The following is a 22,572-nucleotide window of genomic DNA, read 5'->3' as shown; positions in this document are numbered from 1 at the left end:
ATTGCTTTTTTCCTATTGAATCCATTAATTTGGATTCTTTTGAAGGTGGGAAAGATTTTCTAGCTTTTCTCATTGTGAATTCTACTACCAAAGAGTCATATGGAAGCTGAACCTTTCTGTGCCTAGGGCATTGTTGCACTCTATATTTGTCTATATTCTTTTTGACTGGAAGGACTGTTAATAGATTTTCCCAAATTTTTAACTGCAGATCATTTAAGGCCTTATGTTCAGCTGCTGCTTTGATTTTGTTTCTGTGGATAAAATTCAATACCCCTGTGAAGTCCTCTACCTCTTGAGTAGATTCTTCTAATTGAAAAGGAATATTCTATGACATTTGAGTAAAAAAAAATCTGAGTGTGACAAATCCTCTGGAGGTGTGATACTTCTTTATAGTTTTGGAGTAGAGACTGAAAGACATTCAAAAGATTCTTCTATTGATTTTAATGAATTAGAATGGTTTGAGGAGTCTGAGTCTTCATATTATAGGCAGTCTTTGAGGTATATTCTAGTGTTTCTTTTCTTGGTTGAAGTAATTGGAGGGAGTGACTAAGAATAACAGATGAGTGACTCAAAAGTTCCATTGTTAGTCTTTCTAATATCGGAAGAGGTGAATTCTCTTTCAATGATGCTGGTCGTACTGTATTAGACATATACAGGCTAATTTTAAAAAGAGTGTGCATGTGTTTATACACACACATATCGGCACGCGAGCAGAGATATGCTAGAATTTTAAATAATGTGCACACTTACGTGTGCATGAATTAAAATATGCCTACTGCTTGTAAAGTATGCTTCTAATTTTAAGAGGTTACTTGAGCAAACCACTTTGCATTTCTCCCATTGAACTTTGCTGGCTTTAGCATATGTATGAAAGCGGATTTTTAAACATGCTCGCGGTGCTTAACCTTTTGGATCAATACAGTGACTTTGCCGGTCTCAAAATAAACTATGTTAAATCGGAAGTTATAGATGTCACGGGAACACTCCATCACACATGGCGAACGGATTTTCCTCTTAGATGGGCCACAGACACTCTAAAGTTTCTAGGCCTCCGTATCCCCCAAAAGATGACAAATTTTTATTTAGTGAATGTGCAGCCCCTACTGGAGTTGACTAAAGCCACTTTGAAACGGTGGACGCCTCTCCCTCTGTCACTGATGGGTCGGGTACATCTTTTTAGGATGATCCTACTGCCTAAGTGGCTGTATATTCTACAACTAGCTCCTATCTGGATCTACAAGAGAGACCAACATCATATCCAGCAAGCCTTACGCTATTTTTATGGAGGGGTAAGTGAGCTCGCATATCTTTGCCAGTCCTCATGAGCTCCAAGGTCAGAGGGGGGCTTGGGTGCCCGAACTTAGAACGTTATAATTTAGCTTGTAGTTTAAGAAATATTAGGGATTGGCTTTTTGGATTATCTTCAATTACCCCATATGCTTTCCTATTAGAATGGTATGGAGTGCAGTCCCTCAATCCTTTATTACATATTTCCTCCATGATGATTCCCCAGCATATTAAAATACACATCCTTCTGGGTACCTGTAGAAAAGCTTGGCAATTGCTGTGTAGGATAGGACGTTTACCGAACCACCTTACTTCACTTATTACCATAACTGGTCATGACCTATTTCCTCCAGGGAAAGGAGATGGGGCTTTTAAACGATGGAACAAATTAGGTCTTACTTATATCTTTGACTTGTATGACCGGCTAACTGGGACTGTACTCCCCTTCCAGACCCGACAACAACGATATACCTTACCAGAAGGGGACCTTTATGCATACTTTCAAATTACTCATTTTATTAAGTCCGAGAAGCGCTAACTCGCAGACACTCCTGAAATGCAAAAATTAAGGGAAGTTATCAGAGTGGGGAAAAGCAGCAAATCTACAGTTTCTTACTTTTACAAGGAGATGATGGGGTATTCCGAAGAACAGTCTCTAGCTTCACTTTACGCGAAATGGCAAACTTGGGCCCTTTTTTCCTTAACATTGACCGAATTTGTAAAATGTTTTAGCGATTTGCCTGTGATATCAGAAAATGTGCTTTTACAAGAAACACAGTACAGATTTCTCTGGTTGAGCTATATTACACCCAAACGGGCTCACCAAATGAAAATTACGCAAACGTCTTACTTCCGAAATGTGCAGACCAGGACAGTAATTTTTTTCACTGTTTTTGGGAGTGTAGAATATTATCCCAGTTTTGGAGACAGGTGTGTCATGCCAGCTCGGTCTTTTTTTTTTTTTTTAATTTATAATATTTTATTGACAATCAACAAAGAACAACATTCCAAAAATGCACTGCAGCATGTAAGATTACACAGAAAATGCAATTCCTCGTGCATATAACTCATCCATAAAATCCATGAATTGTCAAAATACAGGTTTTAACTGTTATTCAACCCCCCTCCCTCCCCCTTCATATAGTTATGCATTTGATATTCATTGTGCTAGTGTTTATCCCAGCTGATAACATAAGGTCAATCTCATTAAGGGATAAAAGGAGATATATCAGTAATTAGAAAACAATCTTATAAAGTGAACCACAAAGGGCTTCCTGGATTCTAAATAGTATTGGAAGCCTTCCATACATCAAATGGTTGCCAAATCTTTTGGAATTTAGTCAACGTTTTATGCTTGTGTGCTGTAATTTCCCCCAGAGTATGTATCGTGATCATCAACCTTTGTATATCTCGTATGGATGGGAGTTCTGGCCCCCTCCACATCCTGGCTATAGCCCCCCTCGATGCCGTTACAGTGTATTTAATAAAGGTGTTTTGTAATACCGTAAGATCTGAGTCCTCTTTATTGAGCAGTGCTTGTGCTGGTGTAAGAACCACCACTCTACCAAAAACTGTGGTTAGCCAGCAAGAAACTGATTCCCAAAATAATTGTAATTTAGGGCATTCCCACCACATGTGGAAAAAAGTGCCTATGCCCTGGCACTGTTTCCAGCAGTTATTAGACTGAGACGGTTGAATACGATGCAGTTTAGCGGGCATCCAATACCACCGAAACAGCATCTTGTAGCCATTTTCTATATGTGTTGAAGAGATAAGTCCCTTCCCCAGAGCCTGTGCTAACCGATGCCATGAGTCCACTGGCCATGAAACACCTAAATCCCTCTCCCAAGCAGTGATATGTGGCTCTTTAATCTTAGAAGTACCCACTATCATGGCATAAAGACGCGTAATATGTTTACGGGTCTTTGCTACTTGTTGGCACAAAACCTCAAAATGAGACAGTCCCAGTGCGAGATCCCCCACCTGTAATGTATGGGATACGAAGTGTATTAATTGATTATAAAAATATAGATCCTTGGATTCCAGATTATAACGCTCTTGCAGAACATGAAATGGTATAGCACCCCCTGGTTCCCAAATATGAGAAATTTTTATGATACCCAATATTTTCCAATGTTGAAGTCTCCGGGACTGCGCAGCATGGCGAAAGGACTGGTGGTGGAACAGGTGTGTGTTATAAAATGTTTGTCTAGAGCCAACCAATCCTGCCCGCCATTTACGCCACACCTCCATAGTGGCACACACAGTCTCAGGCAAGCTAACCAATGGGTTCCACGTTCGTCTGTCTTGCCAAAGAATGGCCGATAATGGTAACTCACCCATCATAGCCTGTTCTAACTGTACCCATGGTTTCGAGGTTTGGGGGTTATTCCATTCTACAGCCACTTTTAAGTGAGCTGCTCCATGATAGCCATGTAGATACGACAACCCTAAACCACCCTGAGACTTGGGAAGGTATAGGATTTTTTTCTTAATCCGTGGGCGTTTCGCTTTCCACAAAAACTTTAGTAGTCTACTTTGCCATTTATCCAGTAATTTGGTAGGTATCACTATGGGCAATGTTTGAAATAAATACAGGAGCCGAGGTAGTATGTTCATCTTTATAACTGCTAATCGTCCGAGCCACGAGATGGGGTACCGATCACATTCTTCCAATTCCTTATAAATTTTTGTGAGCAATGGGGGGTAATTAATTTGAAAGAGATCGGTCGTACCTCCTATATATATCCCTAAGTATTTCAATTTCCCTTTAGCCCACCGAAAGGGGTGAGATTTTTTAAGTTGATCAACCACCTCCGCAGATACATTTACATTCAATAACTCCGATTTTTCCCAGTTTATTTTGAATCCCGAAATCCCACTGAAGGCCGAGATCTCCTCCGACAGCGCCGTTAAGGATTCTCCGGGATTGGTTATTGTAAATAAAATATCGTCCGCAAAAAGGGACATCTTAGAGGAAAAGGAACCCAGACCCATCCCCTGAATACGATCATTAACTCGTATGTGGTGCGTGAATGGTTCCAAGAATAGGGCAAATAGCAAAGGGGAGAGAGGACAACCCTGACGGGTGCCCCTGCCTACGACAAAAGGATCGGAATAACACCCATTGATCTTTAGACAAGCTTGTGGAGCCTCGTATAGTTTCTGAATCCACCTAATAAACTTGTCTCCAAATTGATACGCCCTCATAGTTTGAAAAAGAAATGGCCAGTGTACGTAATCAAATGCTTTTTCAGCATCTATTGCTAGTAGCAGTAAAGGGACCTTATGAGTTCGTGCCACCCCTATAAGATCAACAATTTTCCTAACATTGTCGGAGGCCATCCTGCCTGGTATAAAGCCCGATTGATCTGCATGTATTAATTGGGGGAGGAAGTTATTGAGTCTATTTGCCAAGATTTTGGCTAACAGCTTCATGTCCAAGTTAATGAGGGAGATGGGGCGGTATGAACCACAAAGAGTTGGGTCACGCCCTGGTTTCGCCAAAATAGTTACCCCTGCTAAATTGGCCGATGACGAAAGAGAAACATTACCTTGCAAGGCATTAAAGAGCCCGACTAATATGGGTATCACCAGTCCAGCAAATGTTTTGTAAAAGACCGCTGTTAGGCCGTCCAATCCCGGGGACTTCCCCATTTTCAAGCTGTTTATAGCCCATGTAACCTCGGCTGGGGAAATATCTCGGTCCATGAACTCCTGAGTGTCTGGTGATATGGAAGGTAATGTTATTTGAGAAAGATACGACTCAATGCCTGGAATAGGAATGGTATGATCCGTGGCATATAAATCCGAGTAAAACCGGATAAACCTCTGCCTTATATCAGTGTTTGAGGTAAGCACCCCCCCTGTCTCATCCTTTATTTTGACTATGTTATTTTGTACCTGTTGTGCCTTGAGCTTTTTAGCCAAGTGTCGTCCAGCTTTATTTCCCCCCTCATAGTATATTTGTTTAGTGATTGTAAGTTTATGTGCGATCTGGGCGGCCTCCAATTTCTCTAAATGAGCCCGTAGGCTATCCATTTTCTCCAATAAATGAGATTCTCCTGATCTTTGATGTTGTAACCCCAATTCATGCAATTGTTGTAAGGTATCAGATTTGTCCTTATTTCCTAATTTTTTTAGGTAGGATCCCCTAGCAATGAACTTCCCTCGGATCACTGCTTTTAAGCAATCCCACAATATCATAGGTGAGGTCTCTTCTTGGTCATTGATTGACAAGTAATCCTTTATATCTGAGTGTATCTGTTGCACAAATACATCATCTTCTAGTAAGCTCTCATTTAACTTCCAAAATTGAAGTCCCCTCTCATAAGCACTTAGTTTATATCGGATAGTAATTAAACCGTGATCTGACAAAGTAATGGGGCCTATGTAGGGAGATTGTACCTGATTGACACAACTTTTTGAAATCAAAAATCCATCAATTCTAGAATATGTTCGGTGTGCTGCAGAGTAAAAGGTGTAAACTCTACCCCTAGGATTCCAACTGCGCCAAACATCAATCAGCTGCCAATGAGCAATAAATGACTTAAGGGCCTTACAGTCCCTACCAGCGGAAATGGCCACACCCGTTGAATTATCCAACTGAGGGTTAAGGGTGAGATTAAAATCTCCCCCTATCATAATATGCCCCTCTGCATGTTGTTCCAATAACCGGTTTAACCTTGTAAAATATTGACCTTGACCTGAATTAGGGGCGTATACATTGACCAACGTGAATTTTTCCCCTCCCATAATGAGAGTTAGAATAATAATTCGCCCCTCAGGATCCCGATAACATGTTACTTCTTCAAACATTAAATCCTTATTAATTAGAATTCCTACCCCCAAATATTTATGATGAAGAGGTCTCGCTGCCCAATACTGCGCTGGGTACGAGGGATGTTTAAGGAGTAATTCATGTCGTCTTTTAAGGTGGGTCTCTTGGAGAAAAGCGATGGATATGTTAGAGGATCGCAGCTCCGAAAAGAGACAGTGCCTTTTATACGGGGAATTAAGTCCCTTAACATTAAGGGATAAAATAGTCAAACAAACCATCCCCATAGCCCTCCGCAGCCCTGTCTTCTAATTAGTATCCCTCCCATCCCTGAATGCCCCCCATCATGAATAGAAATTGCAACCTTCCTGATTTTAGCACTTATATCTATATCAATACCTATATGAAGTCCCCATCCCCCATCTGCCCATCCCCCTCCCCTCCCCGCTTTACCATTGTCCACAGAAATTGGGGTGCGCACACCTTCCAATTTGTCAAGAGAAGAGAGGAAATAGCCATCCCAAGGTTACTGAGACACTAGTCCAACCAACATAAGTGTAACCGTGATCTAATATATATCAACCTATCCCATATAATAACTCTCATGTCAACACAAACTAAGAACCATCTTTGTTTTCTAAGGATAACCCCACAATGGTTACCCTAAAATTGTATCATCAAATATGAGTGACCATGCTTCTGCTAAATAGACAGCATATCGTCCTTGCAACCCAGACAGAAGTCATCCTGGTTAGACCTCCTGATCCTCAAGTACCAGCTCCCGGGATCGTATTAGTGTGCACATTCCGTCGCAGTCTTTTGTCCCCCCGGTTCACTCTCTGCCACTGCGGGTGAGCTTCTCGCCGGCTGTTGGGTTTAGGTGCCGCCTGTAGTTGTTCAAATCCATCATATCCTGCATTGTGGATCAATTGTGCCGCTTCCAGCAAAGTTTTTACTCGGTGGGTCTCGCCCTTCAGTGAAAAGCTCATCCCGAATGGAAAGAGCCAGCGGTACCGTATATTTTCTGTACGAAGAAAATCAGTCACCGGTTTCAGCTCCTGTCGTCTCCGGTTGTTATGGGTGAGAGATCTGGGAAAATCATAATGGCCTCCCCCTGCCATTGCCACGTGGCCTGTTTTCGGGCTATGTTCATAATCTGGTCTTTCTTTGTATAGTCGTGAAAGCAAGCCAAAATATCCTTAGGTTTGTTGGCTACCCGAGGTCCCATTACCCTGTGTGCTCGATCTATTTTTATGTCCCCATCAGGATCCTCACTGACCTGGGCTGCCGTGGACGCCATTAACATGGCGCAGATCTGTTTGACTACCTCCTCGCAATTTCCATTCTCCAGTGACTCCGGGACTCCTCTGAATCGAATGTTGTGGCGTCTCGATCGATTTTCTAAGTCTTCAAGTTTATCGTTTAATCTTTCCAACTCAGATTGTGTATGCGCTTGTTGCTCGCGTACATTTTTAATACTATCACAGTTGGCGTCAACACGTGTTTCAAGTTCAAAGATCCGGCGTCCCTGGTCGGCCATCTCACCCTGTAGTTCCTCTATGGATTGCATTATATCATTCGTTTTATTAGTAATCTCGTCTTTCAGCTCAGCAAACCAAGATTTCATTTCCGACTTTGTCGGGAGTTCGCCTTCATCCAGGGCTATCGTTTCGTCCGAGCTATCTATCTCGGGGGTGATTACCTCCGGTGCCGCCATTTCCTCCTCACATGCAGGCTTCCCATCCTCCTCCGATTTCTTATAGGAGTACTTTCTAAAATCAATTTGTTTTCGCCTTGTGGACATTGGGAAGTTTAGTGAAGTTACTGCCTCGCTTGCTGCAAAAATTTGGAATAACAATGGTTATAATTTCCAGGGATTATGTCAGTGGTTGGAGGAGCTCTCGTATCAAGCAGCCATCCCTTGGGGTGACGTCACTTCCTCCCAGCTTGGTCTTTTTGAAAAAGACTTTAACATTGAACCCCCAACCTTTGGCTTTTTGGGATGGAGGAATCATCACATCCTAAACTATCTACCCCAGAACGTTTATTTCTACTGAAGGCGGGCATGGTGGGGAAACAAATCATTTTAGCTAACTGGCTAGCTAATGCCCCCCCAGTTACGAACATTGTTTCAGAAACTGGTACGCCTATGTTCTATGGAGCATGCCATACTTATAACAGAGGCGCCAAAGAAGTCTGTACATACTACACTAATTTGGGTGGCTTTTACAAATTATTTAGCTCCCCGCACAGGCACTTGCAGAGATCCATGGCATTTGGACAAGACCCCGAACGTCTGAGCAAGGTCAATAAACTTTTTTCATTTCCAGAGGTTAATCCTGACACAGGAACTTTATCAGGGTGATTCACCAGCATTGGCTTAAAGTTGTGAGCTAATATATACGAGGATTTATGGGTGGGTTTTTGTTGGGGGGGGAGGGTTTAAAAGGGGGAGGAATAAGTTTTCGGTGGACTAATGTTCTATGTTTACTATGTTTGTAAAGATGAAAGTTCAATAAATAAAGTTTAAAAAAAAAAGTTTTTACTGTGAGTTTTTGCCTCTACGGCCAACTTCTTTTCAAATTCTCTCTTAGCCTGTCTTATCAATGACTTACATTTAACTTGCCAACGTTTATGTTTCATCCTATTTTCTTCTGTTGGATCCTTCTTCCAATTTTTGAATGAAGATCTTTTGGCTAAAATAGCTTCTTTCACCTCCCCTTTTAACCATGCTGGTAATCGTTTTGCCTTCCTTCCACCTTTCTTAATGTGTGGAATACATCTGAACTGTGCTTCTAGAATGGTATTTTTTTTAACAATGTCCATGCCTCTTGCAAACTTTTTACCTTTGTAGCTGCTCCTTTCAGTTTTTTTCTAACTATTTTTCTCATTTTCTCAAAGTTTCCCTTTTGAAAGTTTAGCACTAGAGCTGTGGATTTGCTTACTGTCCCCCTTCCAGTCATTAATTCAAATTTGATCATATTTTGATCACTATTGCCAAGCGGCCCCACCACCATTACCTCTCTCACCAAATCCTGTGCTCCACTGAGAATTAGATCTAAAATTGCTCCCTCTCTCATCGGTTCCTGAACCAATTGCTCCATAAAACTGTCATTTATTCCATCCAGGAACATTATCTCTCTAGATTGTCCCGATGACACATTTACCCAGTTAATAGTGGGGTAATTGAAATCTCCCATTATTACTGCACTACCAATTTGGTTAGCTTCTTTAATTTCTCTTAGCATTTCACTGTCTGTCTTACCATCTTGGCCAGATGGATGGTAGTATACTCCTATCACTATACTCTTCCCCAACACACAAGGGATTTCTACCCATAAAGATTCGATTGTGCATTTAGAGGCCTGGTTTGGCCTCTGTTGGAAACAGGATGCTGGGCTTGATGGATCCTTGGTCTGACACAGCATGGCAATTTCTTATGTTCTTATGTTGGACTCTATGCCACACCGCCTCCCGGATGCTCCTCTCTGTCATTGCGATATAATTTGTACCCTGGTATAGCACTGTTCCATTGGTTATCCTCCTTCCATCATGTCTCTGAGATGCCAATTAAATCTATGTCATCATTCACTGCTATACATTCTAATTCTCCCATCTTACTTCTTAGACTAGGATAGATTCATCACTGTGATTTCCATTTCAATAAATTCCATTGGTGATATCTAATTGGATGGATTCAGTGCCATGAACTTTCTTGAAGCCAGATTGAGGAAGATGCAAGATGTTTCTCTCCTCAAGGAAACAGAGAAGATGAAGGAGACTCTCTTTTCAACTAATTTGGGTAAGTAGGGGAGGCTGGAGACTGGGCGGTAATTATCAATTATTATGGGTCGGAACCTGATTTCTTGATTACTGCTTCTTTAAGTATGTCAGGAAGAATGCCTTGAGATGAGATTGACTATATTGGAAAGCTAAGGGGCTAGATCTTGTTTTAGGTTGTGAATAAATCTTGGGGGAATAGGGTCTAGTGGGATGGAGGGTATTTACTATTTCTCATGGGGGGTGATGGTTCTGAAGTCAGACAGTATGGTGCTGATTGGAGGGAGCTGAGATGATCCTGTGGATGAGGAGGATGAAGATATTAAGGAAGATGTGAAGTGTGATCTTATCTGTGAAGAATTTAGCATGTGGCCTCCCGTGGTGGTAGAAAACAGGTTTGGAAAGTTTTTGTACTATTTATTTATTTTATTTAGCATTTTTATATACCGAAATTCATGTAACAGAGTTACAAATCAATTCGGTTTACATTTTAACATTAACATGCATGTAAGAATGCTATTACATAGAACAAGGAATATTTGACTTGGAACAACTAAAACTAACATGAACTAAAACTAGGAGACTGGTATCACCATAAAGCAAAATTGCTTACCTTGTAATAGGTGTTATCCCAGGACAGCAGGATGTAGTCCTCACATATGGGTGACATCAGTAATGGAGCCCTATGTACGGAAAACTTCTGTAAAAGTTTCTATGAAACTTTTGACTGGCACCAGAGTGCCTACTGAGCATGCCCAGCATGCTATGATATTCCCTGCCACAGGGGTCTCCCTTTAGTCTCGGTTTGTAGCAATAGCGTTAGCCAAAAATAAAATAATAAAACGTATCGGACCCAACTCCGCGGGGTGGCGGGTGGGTTTCGTGAGGACTACATCCTGCTGTCCTGGGATAACACCTATTACAAGGTAAGCAATTTTGCTTTATCCCAGGACAAGCAGGATGCTAGTCCTCACATATGGGTGATTAGCAAGCTAGAGGCTGAATCATTTTGTCATGTAGCAACAGTGAAGAATTGTTGATGGAATGAATCAGCCGAAGATCACAGCAGGTTGGATGTAGAAGGAGTTGGGATTATACTGGAAACAAGTTCTTTAAGACGGATTGTCCATAGGCTGAATCTTGTCTTCCTTCTTTGTCTAAACAGTAGTGAGCTGCAAAAGTGTGAAGAGAACTCCATGTTGCTGCTTTACAAATGTCCAGAATAGGTACAGAGCGAAGGTGAGCTACTGAAGTTGACATTGCTCTGACTGAGTGTGCCTTTACTCGCCCTTGAAGAGTAAGGCCTGCTTTTTCATAACAAAATTGTATGCAGTCTGCTAGCCAGTTTGACAGAGTATGCTTACCCACTGCTTTACCTGGTTTGTTTGGATCATAGGATACAAACAGCTGACTGGATTTCCTTTGGGCTGTTGTGCGGTTTAAATAGAAGGATAACACACGCTTGCAGTCCAAAGTGTGTAAGGCTCTTTCACCCTGATGGGAATGAGTCCTAGGAAAGAATGTTGGTAAAACTATGGATTGGTTCAAGTGAAATTCCGTAACAACTTTAGGAAGGAATTTTGGATGTGTACGGAGGACTACCCTGTCATGTAGGAACTTCGTAAAAGGTTCGTATGTGACTAGCGCTTGTAGTTCGCTGACCCGCCTAGCTGAAGTAATGGCTATGAGAAGTACCATTTTCCAAGTAAGGTATTTAAGTTCACAAGTATTTATGGGTTCAAATGGAGAACGCATAAGCCTAGTTAATACTACGTTCAGATCCCATTGTATGCTTGGGGAATGAACTGGAGGTTTAATGTGAGTGAGGCCTCTCATGAATCGACTCACGAGAAGCTGTGTAGAAATGGGTGCATCTCCCAGTTTGTTATGGTAAGCTGAGATTGCACTTAAGTGTACTCTTACAGATGATGTCTTAAGACCAGAGTCTGAGAGATGGTAAAGGTAATCTAGTAGCGAGGTAGTGGGGCAAGTGAAAGGATCTAAATCCTTGTTAATGCACCACAGAGTAAACCGTTTCCATTTGTAGGAATAATTCTTTCTAGTGGAAGGTTTACGTGAAGCTATAAGAACCTGAGATATAGTGGTTGGAAGGTGGAGAGGCTGTAAGATCAAGCTTTCAACATCCATGCTGTCAGGGACAGGGACTGAAGGTTGGGATGGCGCAACTGGCCCTGTTCCTGAGTTATGAGATTGGGAGCTACTCCCAGGCGAATTGGATCCTTGGCTGAGAGATCTAGCAGTGTGGGGAACCATACTTGTCGAGGCCAATATGGGGCTATGAGTATCATTGTCCCCTTGTCCTGTTGTAACTTTACTAGAGTTTTGGTTATGAGTGGTATCGGAGGATACGCGTATAACAGGCCTGAACTCCAATGGCGAGCAAAGGCGTCCCTTGGTAGGCTGTTCTGCTGCCAGAGGAGAGAGCAGTAATTGTTCACTTTGTAGTTCAGATGGGATGCAAAGAGATCTATTGTTGGTTGACCCCAGCGTTGAAATATTTTGGTTGCTATCGTTGGGTCGAGAGACCACTCGTGTGGTTGGAAGTGACGGCTGAGGCGATCCGCTACTGTGTTGTGGATGCCTGCTAGGTAGGTGGCCCGTAACAGAATTGAGTGTGCTAGGGCCCAGTCCCAAATTTGAGCTGCTTCCTGACAAAGGAGGTACGACCCTGTGCCCCCTTGTTTGTTGATGTACCACATGGCTACTGTGTTGTCCGTTTGGATCAGAACAGTCTTGTGCGAAAGTCAGTCCTTGAACGCATGTAGAGCATAGCGTATAGCTCGAAGCTCCAGAAAGTTTATTTGAAAGGAGGCTTCTTGCTTTGTCCATGTGCCTTGTGTCTTTAGGTGAGCAATGTGCGCTCCCCACCCTAAGGTGGATGCATCTGTAGTTAAAGTCACTTGTGGAACTGGTTGCTGGAAAGGTAGGCCTTTTAGCAAGTTGATTGTGGATGTCCACCAAAGAAGAGAAGATCTTAGATCTTGTGTTATATGAATGGGCGTGGACAATGGTTGAATGGCTTGAATCCATTGAGATTTGAGTGTCCATTGTGTTAGGCGCATGGTGAGCCTGGCCATGGGAGTGACATGAACCGTTGAGGCCATGTGTCCGAGTAGGGTGAGGCACTGATGAGCTGTAACTCGAGACTGATTGCGAACAGAGTGCGCTAGGAGAACGAGCACTTGAGCACGGTCTCTTGGAAGAAAGGCTTTCGCTGTGATGGTGTTGAGATCTGCACCTATGAACTGCAACTGGTGAGATGGTATGAGATGGGATTTCTCGTAGTTGATGAGAAACCCCAAGGAGTGAAGCAACTTTATTGTGAGATGGAGAGAAGAGAGAGCTCCGCTTTGTGTTTGACTGCTGATGAGCCAATCGTCCAAGTAAGGAAACACATGTACTCTTTGCTTGTGAAGATGTGCCACCGCTACTGCAAGACACTTTGTGAACACTCGAGGTGCTGAGGCTAGGCCGAAAGGCAGTACCCGGTATTGGAAGTGTTGACCTTCCACCAGAAATCGCAGGTACTGTCGATGAGGAGGAAAAATGGGAATGTGAGCGTAAGCATCTTGAAGATCCAGAGAGCAGAGCCAATCTCCTTTTTGAAGAAGAGGTAGCATGGTGCCTAATGACACCATCCTGAATTTTTCTTTTTTGAGAAATTTGTTGAGATTTCTGAGATCCAGGATGGGACGTAGGCCCCCGGTTTTCTTTGGAATGAGGAAATATTGGGAGTAGAATCCTCTGCCCCACTGAGGCCTGGGAACTCTTTCTATGGCCCTGGCAGTCAGAAGGGTGGATAATTCTGTTTGTAGAATTGTGGAGTGATGAGACACTGTCCAAGATGGGATAGGAGGATTTTCGTTTGGTACAGTGAGGAAATCCAAGCGGTACCCTTGAGTTGTAATTGAGAGTACCCATTGGTCTGTCGTGATGGAGGTCCAAATTTGATGGTAATGAGATATTCGGCCTCCTACGGGTAATTGTGGACAAGGATTTTGGGAATGGCTCCTGCTCTCTGGTTGGATTTCAAAATCCAGAAGTGGACGCTGCAGGTGGAGGCTGCTGAGGCCTAGCAGGTCTTTGGCGAGGTTGTGACCGTTGAGTAGGCCGTTGCTGTTGTCTGGGTCTGGCTGCTGGAGGATAATATCGCCTAGGGCGATAATATGGTTTTCTTGGTTCCCTTCTTGGAAGCCTCCGAGAAGGTTGCTCTTGTGGCAGCTGAGACAGCTGTTTAAGGGTCTCAGAGTGGTCCTTGATTGTTGCCACTGCCTCTTTGACTTTATCACCAAAGAGGTTTTCCCCCAGGCAAGGCAGATCTGCCAAGCGCTCTTGTACCTCTGGTCTCAGCTCCGATGATTTCAACCAGGCCCACCTTCTAGCAGTGATTCCTGACGCTGATAACCGGGAGGCTGTCTCAAAGGAATCATATGTGGCCCTTACCTCATGTTTTCCCACCTCTAGGCCTTTGTGCACGAGTCTTAGCAATCCATCTTGAAGTTGGTCAGGCAATTGGTGTGAAAGTGTTTCAACCTGTTTCCACAGGTCTCGCTGGTACTGATTCATGAAAAGCTGGTAAGAATTTATTCTGGATACCAGCATGGCAGCTTGGAAGATTTTCCGTCCAAGATTGTCTAGGAACCGGTTATCTTTCCCAGGAGGTGTGGAGGCATGCTGTTTCAACCTCTTGGCCTTCTTCTGGGCCAATTCGACCACCACTGATTGATGTGGTAACTGAGTTTTCTGAAACCCTGGGATGGGCTGAACCAGATAAGTGGCATCAGCACGCTTGTTGACTGCCGCCACAGACCCAGGGTGCTCCCACATCCTGTACATCAATTCTTGTAAGACCTCGTGAACTGGAATGGCAAGAATTTCCTTAGGAGGATCTACAAATTGAAGTACCTCCAAGGTTTTTTGTCTGCTGTCTATCTCTGAGAGGAGGGAGAAAGGGATTGTTTCAGACATTTCCTTTATAAAATTTGAAAATGAAAGATCCTCCGGTGGTGATTTTCTCCTGTCCTCTGGTGGTGATGGCTCAGAGAGGATATCCTCTTCAGATGAAAATTCTGAGTCACTAGTGTCCAGAGGATGCCCTGTTGGCCTAGGAGGCTTAGATGGGATCTCAGAGACTGGTGTTTGTGGTCTGATGGGTGGTATGACACCTGATGGACCTGGCATTGGTTCCTGATATTGACCAGAACCAAGATCTTGTGGTGGAGAGGAGAAGGCATGGATAAGTGTGTCCAATCTGTCCATCAAAGGCTGAAATATGGACAAATCATGAGGTGGCATCGATTGTGCCATCGGGGTCGGTGGCCGCATTGGAATCGATGGAATGTGAGGCATCGGCATGGACGGCATCGCTGGTTGCCGCATAGACTGCATCAGGGCTGGAACCGGCGTTATCGATGATTGCGGTGATTTCCTCGGCATCGGCATCGAGGGTACTGGCGATGGAATCGGCGATCTTATTGTGAACGGTGTCGATGGCAGAACCGGTGTAGCAGGTCGTGGCATCGCTTCGACGAAGGCATTCTTGACCGCTTGGCGTATATAAACGTCAAGTTCCGCCCGCATGGATGGTGTGAACAGAGCACCCATGGGGGGAGGCGGTGGTGGCGACATCAGCACATCCTCAGAGCCCTGAGGAGGCACGATTCCTTCCACCGGAATCGGCGAGGATCGCCTTGTCAATGGTTCGGAAGCCGTACTCTGGAGCCGGGGTTTCTTAACCGGTGCCCCGTCTTCCGTCGATGGCTCGCCGGGTATCGGTGTAGCGGATGCCGTATGCGGCCTACGATGCCGATGGCGATGTTTGTCTTTTTCGCGGGCTTTCTCACTGCCCGATGTTGACGCCTTGGACGATGGCGAGGGGGAGGAAAATGGAGCGTCTCCCGACTCACATGAATGACGTTTTTTCAGGACGACTTTCCTAATCGACCCAGCCGGAGACGATTGTGTGGAAGTAGATGGAGCAGTAACCAGTTGTATTTTGAATAACTGGTCCATTTTGTCGAGCCGCAGACGTCGACCTTTCGAGGTCATCGTGGCACATAAGGGACAATTCTTCACGTCATGCCCTTCACCAAGGCAGAGGACACAGTCCTGGTGAGGGTCTGTGATGGACATGTTCCTTGTGCATTTTGGGCATTTTTTAAAACCTGTAGCCATTCTGTAGCCGGACAGCCGTCGACGGCCTATGACTCAGGTAAAAAATTTGTGGAAACGGAACGGAACCGCGTAATCGGTAAAAACTTACCGCGATGTCTAAACTAAGGGAGACCCTTTGCGGTTGAAGTTTTTAGAGTTTTCCGTGAGGAAAAAGTTGTGGAGAATCCCACAGGACTCCTAATATCCGCGAGGCTAACTGCTTCGCGGAAAAAAGAAGACTAAAGGGAGACCCCTGTGGCAGGGAATATCATAGCATGCTGGGCATGCTCAGTAGGCACTCTGGTGCCAGTCAAAAGTTTCATAGAAACTTTTACAGAAGTTTTCCGTACATAGGGCTCCATTACTGATGTCACCCATATGTGAGGACTAGCATCCTGCTTGTCCTGGGATAAACCATAAACAATAAATAGTGTGAGTTTTTTGAGTAACAGGCTAAACAATAGTTAGACATGTAATCATCTAAACAAAAGCTAAATAAGGATCAGACTAGACAAACTGCGAGTTGATTTGGGTGGTTCATAGAGAATTCCAGTTGTTTAGTGATGGTAGAATTGTTTCAAGAGGAGAAGACCTTCATGGAACCAAGGGAAATTTCTGGGGAATCTGGTTGACCTGGGTTTTAGTGGAGCTAGGATGTTAATTACTGAAGTGAATTGTTTCATTGTAGGACTAAGACTTCTGGTAATTTAGAGAGCAATAGAGCTTCTAGCACAGGGGTCAGGAACCTATGGCTCGGGAGCCAGATATGGCTCTTTTGATGGCTGCATCTGGCTCGCAGACAAATCTTTAATAAAAAAGTAAAAATCTAACAAAATCCCCCACCCTCCTGACGCCCCCCAAGACCTCCAAAATTAATTTACTACAACCCCCACCCTCCTGACCCCCCCAAGACCTGCCAAAAGTCCCTTGTGGTCCAGCGGGGGTCCAGGAGCAGTCCAGGAGCGATCTCCTGGACTTGGGCTGTCGGCTGCCAGTAGTAAAAATGGCGCCGACGGCCCTTTGCCCTTACTATGTCACAGGGGCTACCGCCGCCATTGGTCAACCCCAATGACATAGTGAGGGCAAAGGGCTGTTGGCGCCATTTTGACTACTGGCAGCTGACAGCCCAAGTCCAGGAGATCGCTCCCGGACCCCTGCTGGACCACCAGGGACTTTTGGCAGGTCTTAGGGGGGGTCAGGAGGGTGGGGGTTGTAGTAAATTAATTTTGGAGGTCTTGGGGGGGCATCAGGAGGGTGGGGGGTTGTAGTAAATTAATTTTGGAGGTCTTGGGGGGCGTCAGGAGGGTGGGGGGTTTTGTTAGATTTTTACTTTTTTATTAAAGATTTGTCTGCGAGCCCTGGACCCCCGCTGGATCACCAGGGACTTTTGGCAGGTCTTGGGGGGGGGGGGGGGTGTTAGGAGGATGGGGGGTTGTAGTAAATTTATTTGGCAGGTCTTGGGGACGTCAGGAGAGTAGGGGGTTGTAGTAGATTAATTTGGTAGGTCTTGGGGGAGTCAGGAGGGTGGGGGGTTGTAGTTAGTATGGCTCTCACGGAATTACATTTTAAAATATGTGGCGTTGATGGCTCTCTCAGCCAAAAAGGTTCCTGACCCCTGTTCTAGCATGTTGAAAAGTTGCTTTATACATTTCATTAAATCATTAAAAGATTTTTGGTTAAAGATGAGAAGGGAGGGGAATTGGTTGTAAATTAAATGAAGAATTGGTATACTCATCTGCCCAAAATGATAAGCATATAAATGAGAGAGTCTGGGTAAGAAAAGATTCATTTTCTATATTTATTTATTATGATTTAACTCCCTTTTTGAAAGTAAACTTTCACCCAAGGTATTAAGCATGAAGTGGGTGAGATAGACATAGACATAATTACAAGATATCTTACAATAGTCACACTTTGTGGCTAGCAGCTTGGATACATCCTTACAGTGTGGACAGGAATAACTGAACAGACTGGATGTGCCAGTTTGGTCTTTGTTCCATCATCTGTTATGGTACTATGCAGGTTAACATTTCTGCATTCTGTAATATTACATGAAGATATTAATGGAACTTCATAAAGCTGCCTTGCAGATTTCCACTATGGAAGCTTATACCTTCTTGGACACACTGTTCTGGTTAACTATGAGCTAAGAAAATTTAGAGGTGTCTTATGCCCTTTCTTTCACAATTCAGTAGAAATAAAAGTCAACAAATGAGTTGCAGTTGATACCTTTTTACTGGACTAACTTTATATATTTGTGACTAACTTTCAACAACTATACACACTTCAGCAGATCAGATCAGACAAATAGAAGACTAGGAAGGAATTTGGTCAGAAGGAAGAGGATGGGTTAGATAGAAAGTGACATATAAGAACTTCCAGCAAGCTTCTGGCCTATTACCTATCCCGAGAGAGTATCCACAAGAGGAAGTACGCATCGGTAATGAATGTTGGAAAGTGAAACAGAATAACATTATTATTGGAACTAAAATGAAAGTCTTAAGAACAAATTAATATTCAATGGACATCATACCATGTCTAACAATGTGCTGGTTATTGGTGGATGCCAACATTAAAATGTTAACATTTATCTTTATAAAACAGTTATACATAAAGATACACGGTTTATATTTCACTCAATTACTTCCCCCGTCCACAAATGATACAAGGTATATAAACGTTAGTTTATTAGCTAAGTGGGATTAATACTGTTTTTTGATTTCTATTGTCCTTTCTAGTGTTCATAGAATGGTATGGAAATTAGTTCTTGGATGATTCTTTGTGGGTTATGAGGATCAACATACAAATTATCCAAAGATGATGATATAAATAAGCTTTTGAAACCATATAAGTCCCTTCTTCAAATGGATGATTCTAGTAACTTTATGGTCCAGATTTTTAAAAGACATCAATATAGCCTACATGAAAACTAATGTGCTGATTATGATCACACTACTACATAGATAACATTTATTTTTCTTCCTCTCTTACAGTTACCTGCACAGACTTGTTGCTGTATTCAATTTCTAGATGTTGACTAAACTTCAGTTTCTTCTCGCCGTTCTCAGACTGAAGCAGCTGGACTCCAACAGCCATCTGATCAGCAGGCATATTCTGGTAAGTTAGCAGTTCCAAAGTAGTGCAGAAGGACACCTGAAGCTAAAAGACATTTGCATGCTACAACTTAGGAAGGATACCACTTGTAAGACTTCTTAACCTTAGTCCTAGAAGGATAGGTTATTACCATAAGTACTATACAATAACTATGTATTCTTCAGTAGATTTGCTGCTGTCATATTTATGTTCTTAATGTGGAAGACAAACAGTATCCTTTGAATCTCACAGAACAAAACTGGAAAGCTTTTGTGCATAAACATTCTATTTTACTCTCTTGCAATACGCGCTAAGAGCTATTCAAAAGTGTGTTGAATGCCCAATTTACTTAGCTAAGTTAAGCTTATTATCAGTTGCAACCCAGCTGGCTAGGCTGTGGCTGAAAAGTATTCCAAATCTAGAGATAAGATTTAGCTGACTGAATTTAGGGTTGTCATTTGGCCACTTAGAGTTAAACTTAGCAGGCTAGTGCTGAAAATCTGCACTAACTGGTTAAGTCCTTGCTCAACCCCCAGGGATATCTCTGGGGCTGCTGACTTTTTGAGTGGATAACTCTAAGCCACCCTAAGGCTGGTAAATGGGAAAATTATCCAGGGAAAGGTACCTGGGTTAACTTTAACATGATAAATATTCTGTTGAAAATATCTGGATAAAGTTATCCAAATAACTATATCAGGATAATTATCTGGGTAAATTTGTCTGAGTAAAGCTAGCCAGTCAACTTTATCTAGGAAAGTTACCAGTTAAAGTTAACTTCAAGACAAGTACTTTTCCAACCAGACTTACTCAGCTAACTCACTACTGTCCAGACAAAGTGAAACTGTGCCCTAGGAATACCCTCAGCACTATCCCTTTTTACTTGGGTAAATTGTGTGCACGAAACAGGTTGCCCAGATAAACTTTAGCTAGGGAGTTGGGGGACAGAGGAGGAAAATATTCAAATCTCAGGTTGTGTCCAGCTAATTCCAAAAGTTAGCTAGATGCCTTGAATATCAACCTCCTAGTGAAACTAGACCTTAATTTAGGTGTTCAGCAGGATGCGATTTTTACCCTGCAAAGTCAAGCCACCTAACTATAATTATGCAGCTAAATCCTGCAGAAAATGCACCCTTAAGCTGTCAAGTCAAGCCTAACATGATAACAAAAGAGTAATGAAAGTATGCAAAATTTATTGCATTCCAATTGAGTTTTTTAAAATATATAATCCATTTATATTTTGTAATTATAAACAAAAAGCTTTAGAATCTGAAGACACCTATCCCTTTACCTTGGCTTCGCTTTTCTCTTTATCCTCAGGCTATTTTCTTCTTAAATATTTTCCAAACAATCTGAGGCACTGTTCTTTCTCCTTGTAAATCTAGAAATCTGATAGCTGAACAAAGGTAGACAAGTTCCATTTCTTATTATCTTATCATATTTCTTTTTTAATGCCAGCTTGAAGAGCTGACATAGTTATTTAAATGGATCTTGACTCCCTTTACCAAGATTCAACATTATTTTGGGCATTCAAACACAGTTAGAAGTAGTTCCAGGTTTTTACAATTATCGCTAAGAATTATGGAATTTGTAATTCTTTTTGTAGTATAAATCCACAAAAGACAGGCCATCAACGTACTTTTACGACCAGCAGGTTTTTGGATTGATGATTTGAATTACATGATTTGGGACATTGATGTGAAACTGAGAAAGCAAAATATAAGGAAATGTGCGAACTTGAGCATATGTTTGCCAGATTAAGTGACTCATCACACTTACTTCCGGTGTTCAAGAATTAATGTGACATTCACTACAATTTTGTCATTGAAGGAGTCATTAGAAAAAGTACAATATAAAGTTGGAAAGATTTTGTGTCACAGGCAGCATTGACACATGTTTTATGGGGTGTGTATGAATGGGATAAAGGTGTGAATAGAGTATTAGGTATGAGTGAAAAATTGCGATATGTATTGAATTAGATTGTGGAGGGATAGTGTATACATTCCCATTTAAAAATCTTAAAAGGAAATATTTATATACAAAAATTTTTTTTGATTTAATAAATACATTTTTATATTTGCATTAAAAAGGTGATTGATTATTCTTGCATGACAGAATTAGTGAGCTATGGTAAAAGTACGGTGATGGCCTGTCTTTTGTGGATTTATATTTGATATACAACAGGCATAGCGCGGTTTTGTTTTGATATTCTTTTTTGTAGTAACAAAAATAGGAAAAAAAATGTTTAAAAGTGAGAGTTGTTTTTTACACTGATACTGAGAGTTATTTTTTTACATTGATATCAGAGAGTGATAGGGATTGTAGAGCTGAGCAGTTGTTTTATCTATTTATATTATTTTAAAAAATTTCTATACTGCCAAATCCTAACAATCGCAGAGGTTCACAACAAAACTTACACAGTATAATTCAAGTCACAGGCAGACATAAAACACCTAATCTGCCCAGTCATACCCAGTTGGTGTGACTGGGCAGACTAGATAGGCTGTATGGACTTCTTCTACCATAATGTTTCCTTAATCAGAAGGCATGAGATTACCACCATTAAATAAGAACATAAGAACATGCCATATTGGGTCAGACCAAGGGTCCATCAAGCCCAGCATCCTGTTTCCAACAGTGGCCAATCCAGGCCATAAGAACCTGGCAAGTACCCAAAAACTAAGTCTATTCCATGTTACCGTTGCTAGTAATAGCGGTGGTTATTATCTAAGTCAGCTTAATTAATAGCAGGTAATGGACTTCTCCTCCAAGAACTTATCTAATCCTTTTTAAACACAGCTATACTTGCACTAACCACATCCTCTGGCAACAAATTCCAGAGTTTAATTGTGCGTTGAGTGAAAAAGAACTTTCTCCGATTAGTTTTAAATGTGCCACATGCTAACTTCATGGAGTGCCCCCTAGACTTTCTATTATCCAAAAGAGTAAAAAACCGATTCACATCTACCCATTCTAGACCTCTCATGATTTTAAACACCTCTATCATATCCCCCCCTCAGCCGTCTCTTCTCCAAGCTGAAAAGTCCTAACCTCTTTAGCCTTTCAGATAGCTTTGATGCTTTTGATGCAATTGTAATATTGCTCTCCACTTCAAAAGCCGGCAGGGGAGGAGAACTGGATTCAGATGACAGCCAGTGCTGGGCTCGACTTTTATGGTCTGGGGTACTGATATGCAGACATCAAGAATAAACCATAGGACTGCTTCTTCAGCCAAGACCAAAAGCAAAACATGTTCAAACAGCATGTCTGATTATAAATATTACTACCCTTAAAAAAAGGCTTGGAAGTAATCATCACAGAGCTGCAGTTACTACCCTAAACAGAAACACAGAGGTAAACTGCATGGAGAGGCGATTACTACCTTAGGAAACTTGCTGGGCAGACTGGATGGACCATTCATTCTTTTTCTGCCGTTGTTACTATGTTATTATATTTCACCCCAG

The 22,572-nt window shown here is 42.4% G+C and overlaps 1 protein-coding gene across 1 annotated transcript in view; it reads right to left on the bottom strand.

The window, feature by feature from the left end:
• Window positions 1–22,572, bottom strand: part of DLEC1 (DLEC1 cilia and flagella associated protein) — a 778,557-nt gene that overhangs the window by 62,771 nt on the left and 693,214 nt on the right. Inside the window, exon 39 of the mRNA XM_029587026.1 lies at window positions 19,016–19,177. Coding sequence (XP_029442886.1) covers window positions 19,016–19,177 — 162 coding nt within the window. The remainder of the gene's footprint in view (window positions 1–19,015; window positions 19,178–22,572) is intronic.

This window comes from Rhinatrema bivittatum, chromosome 2, assembly GCF_901001135.1.
Source record: "Rhinatrema bivittatum chromosome 2, aRhiBiv1.1, whole genome shotgun sequence".
NCBI lineage: Eukaryota > Metazoa > Chordata > Amphibia > Gymnophiona > Rhinatrematidae > Rhinatrema > Rhinatrema bivittatum.
The sequence above is the reverse complement of the archived record's forward strand: the minus strand, read 5'-3'. Positions and strand labels throughout refer to the sequence as shown.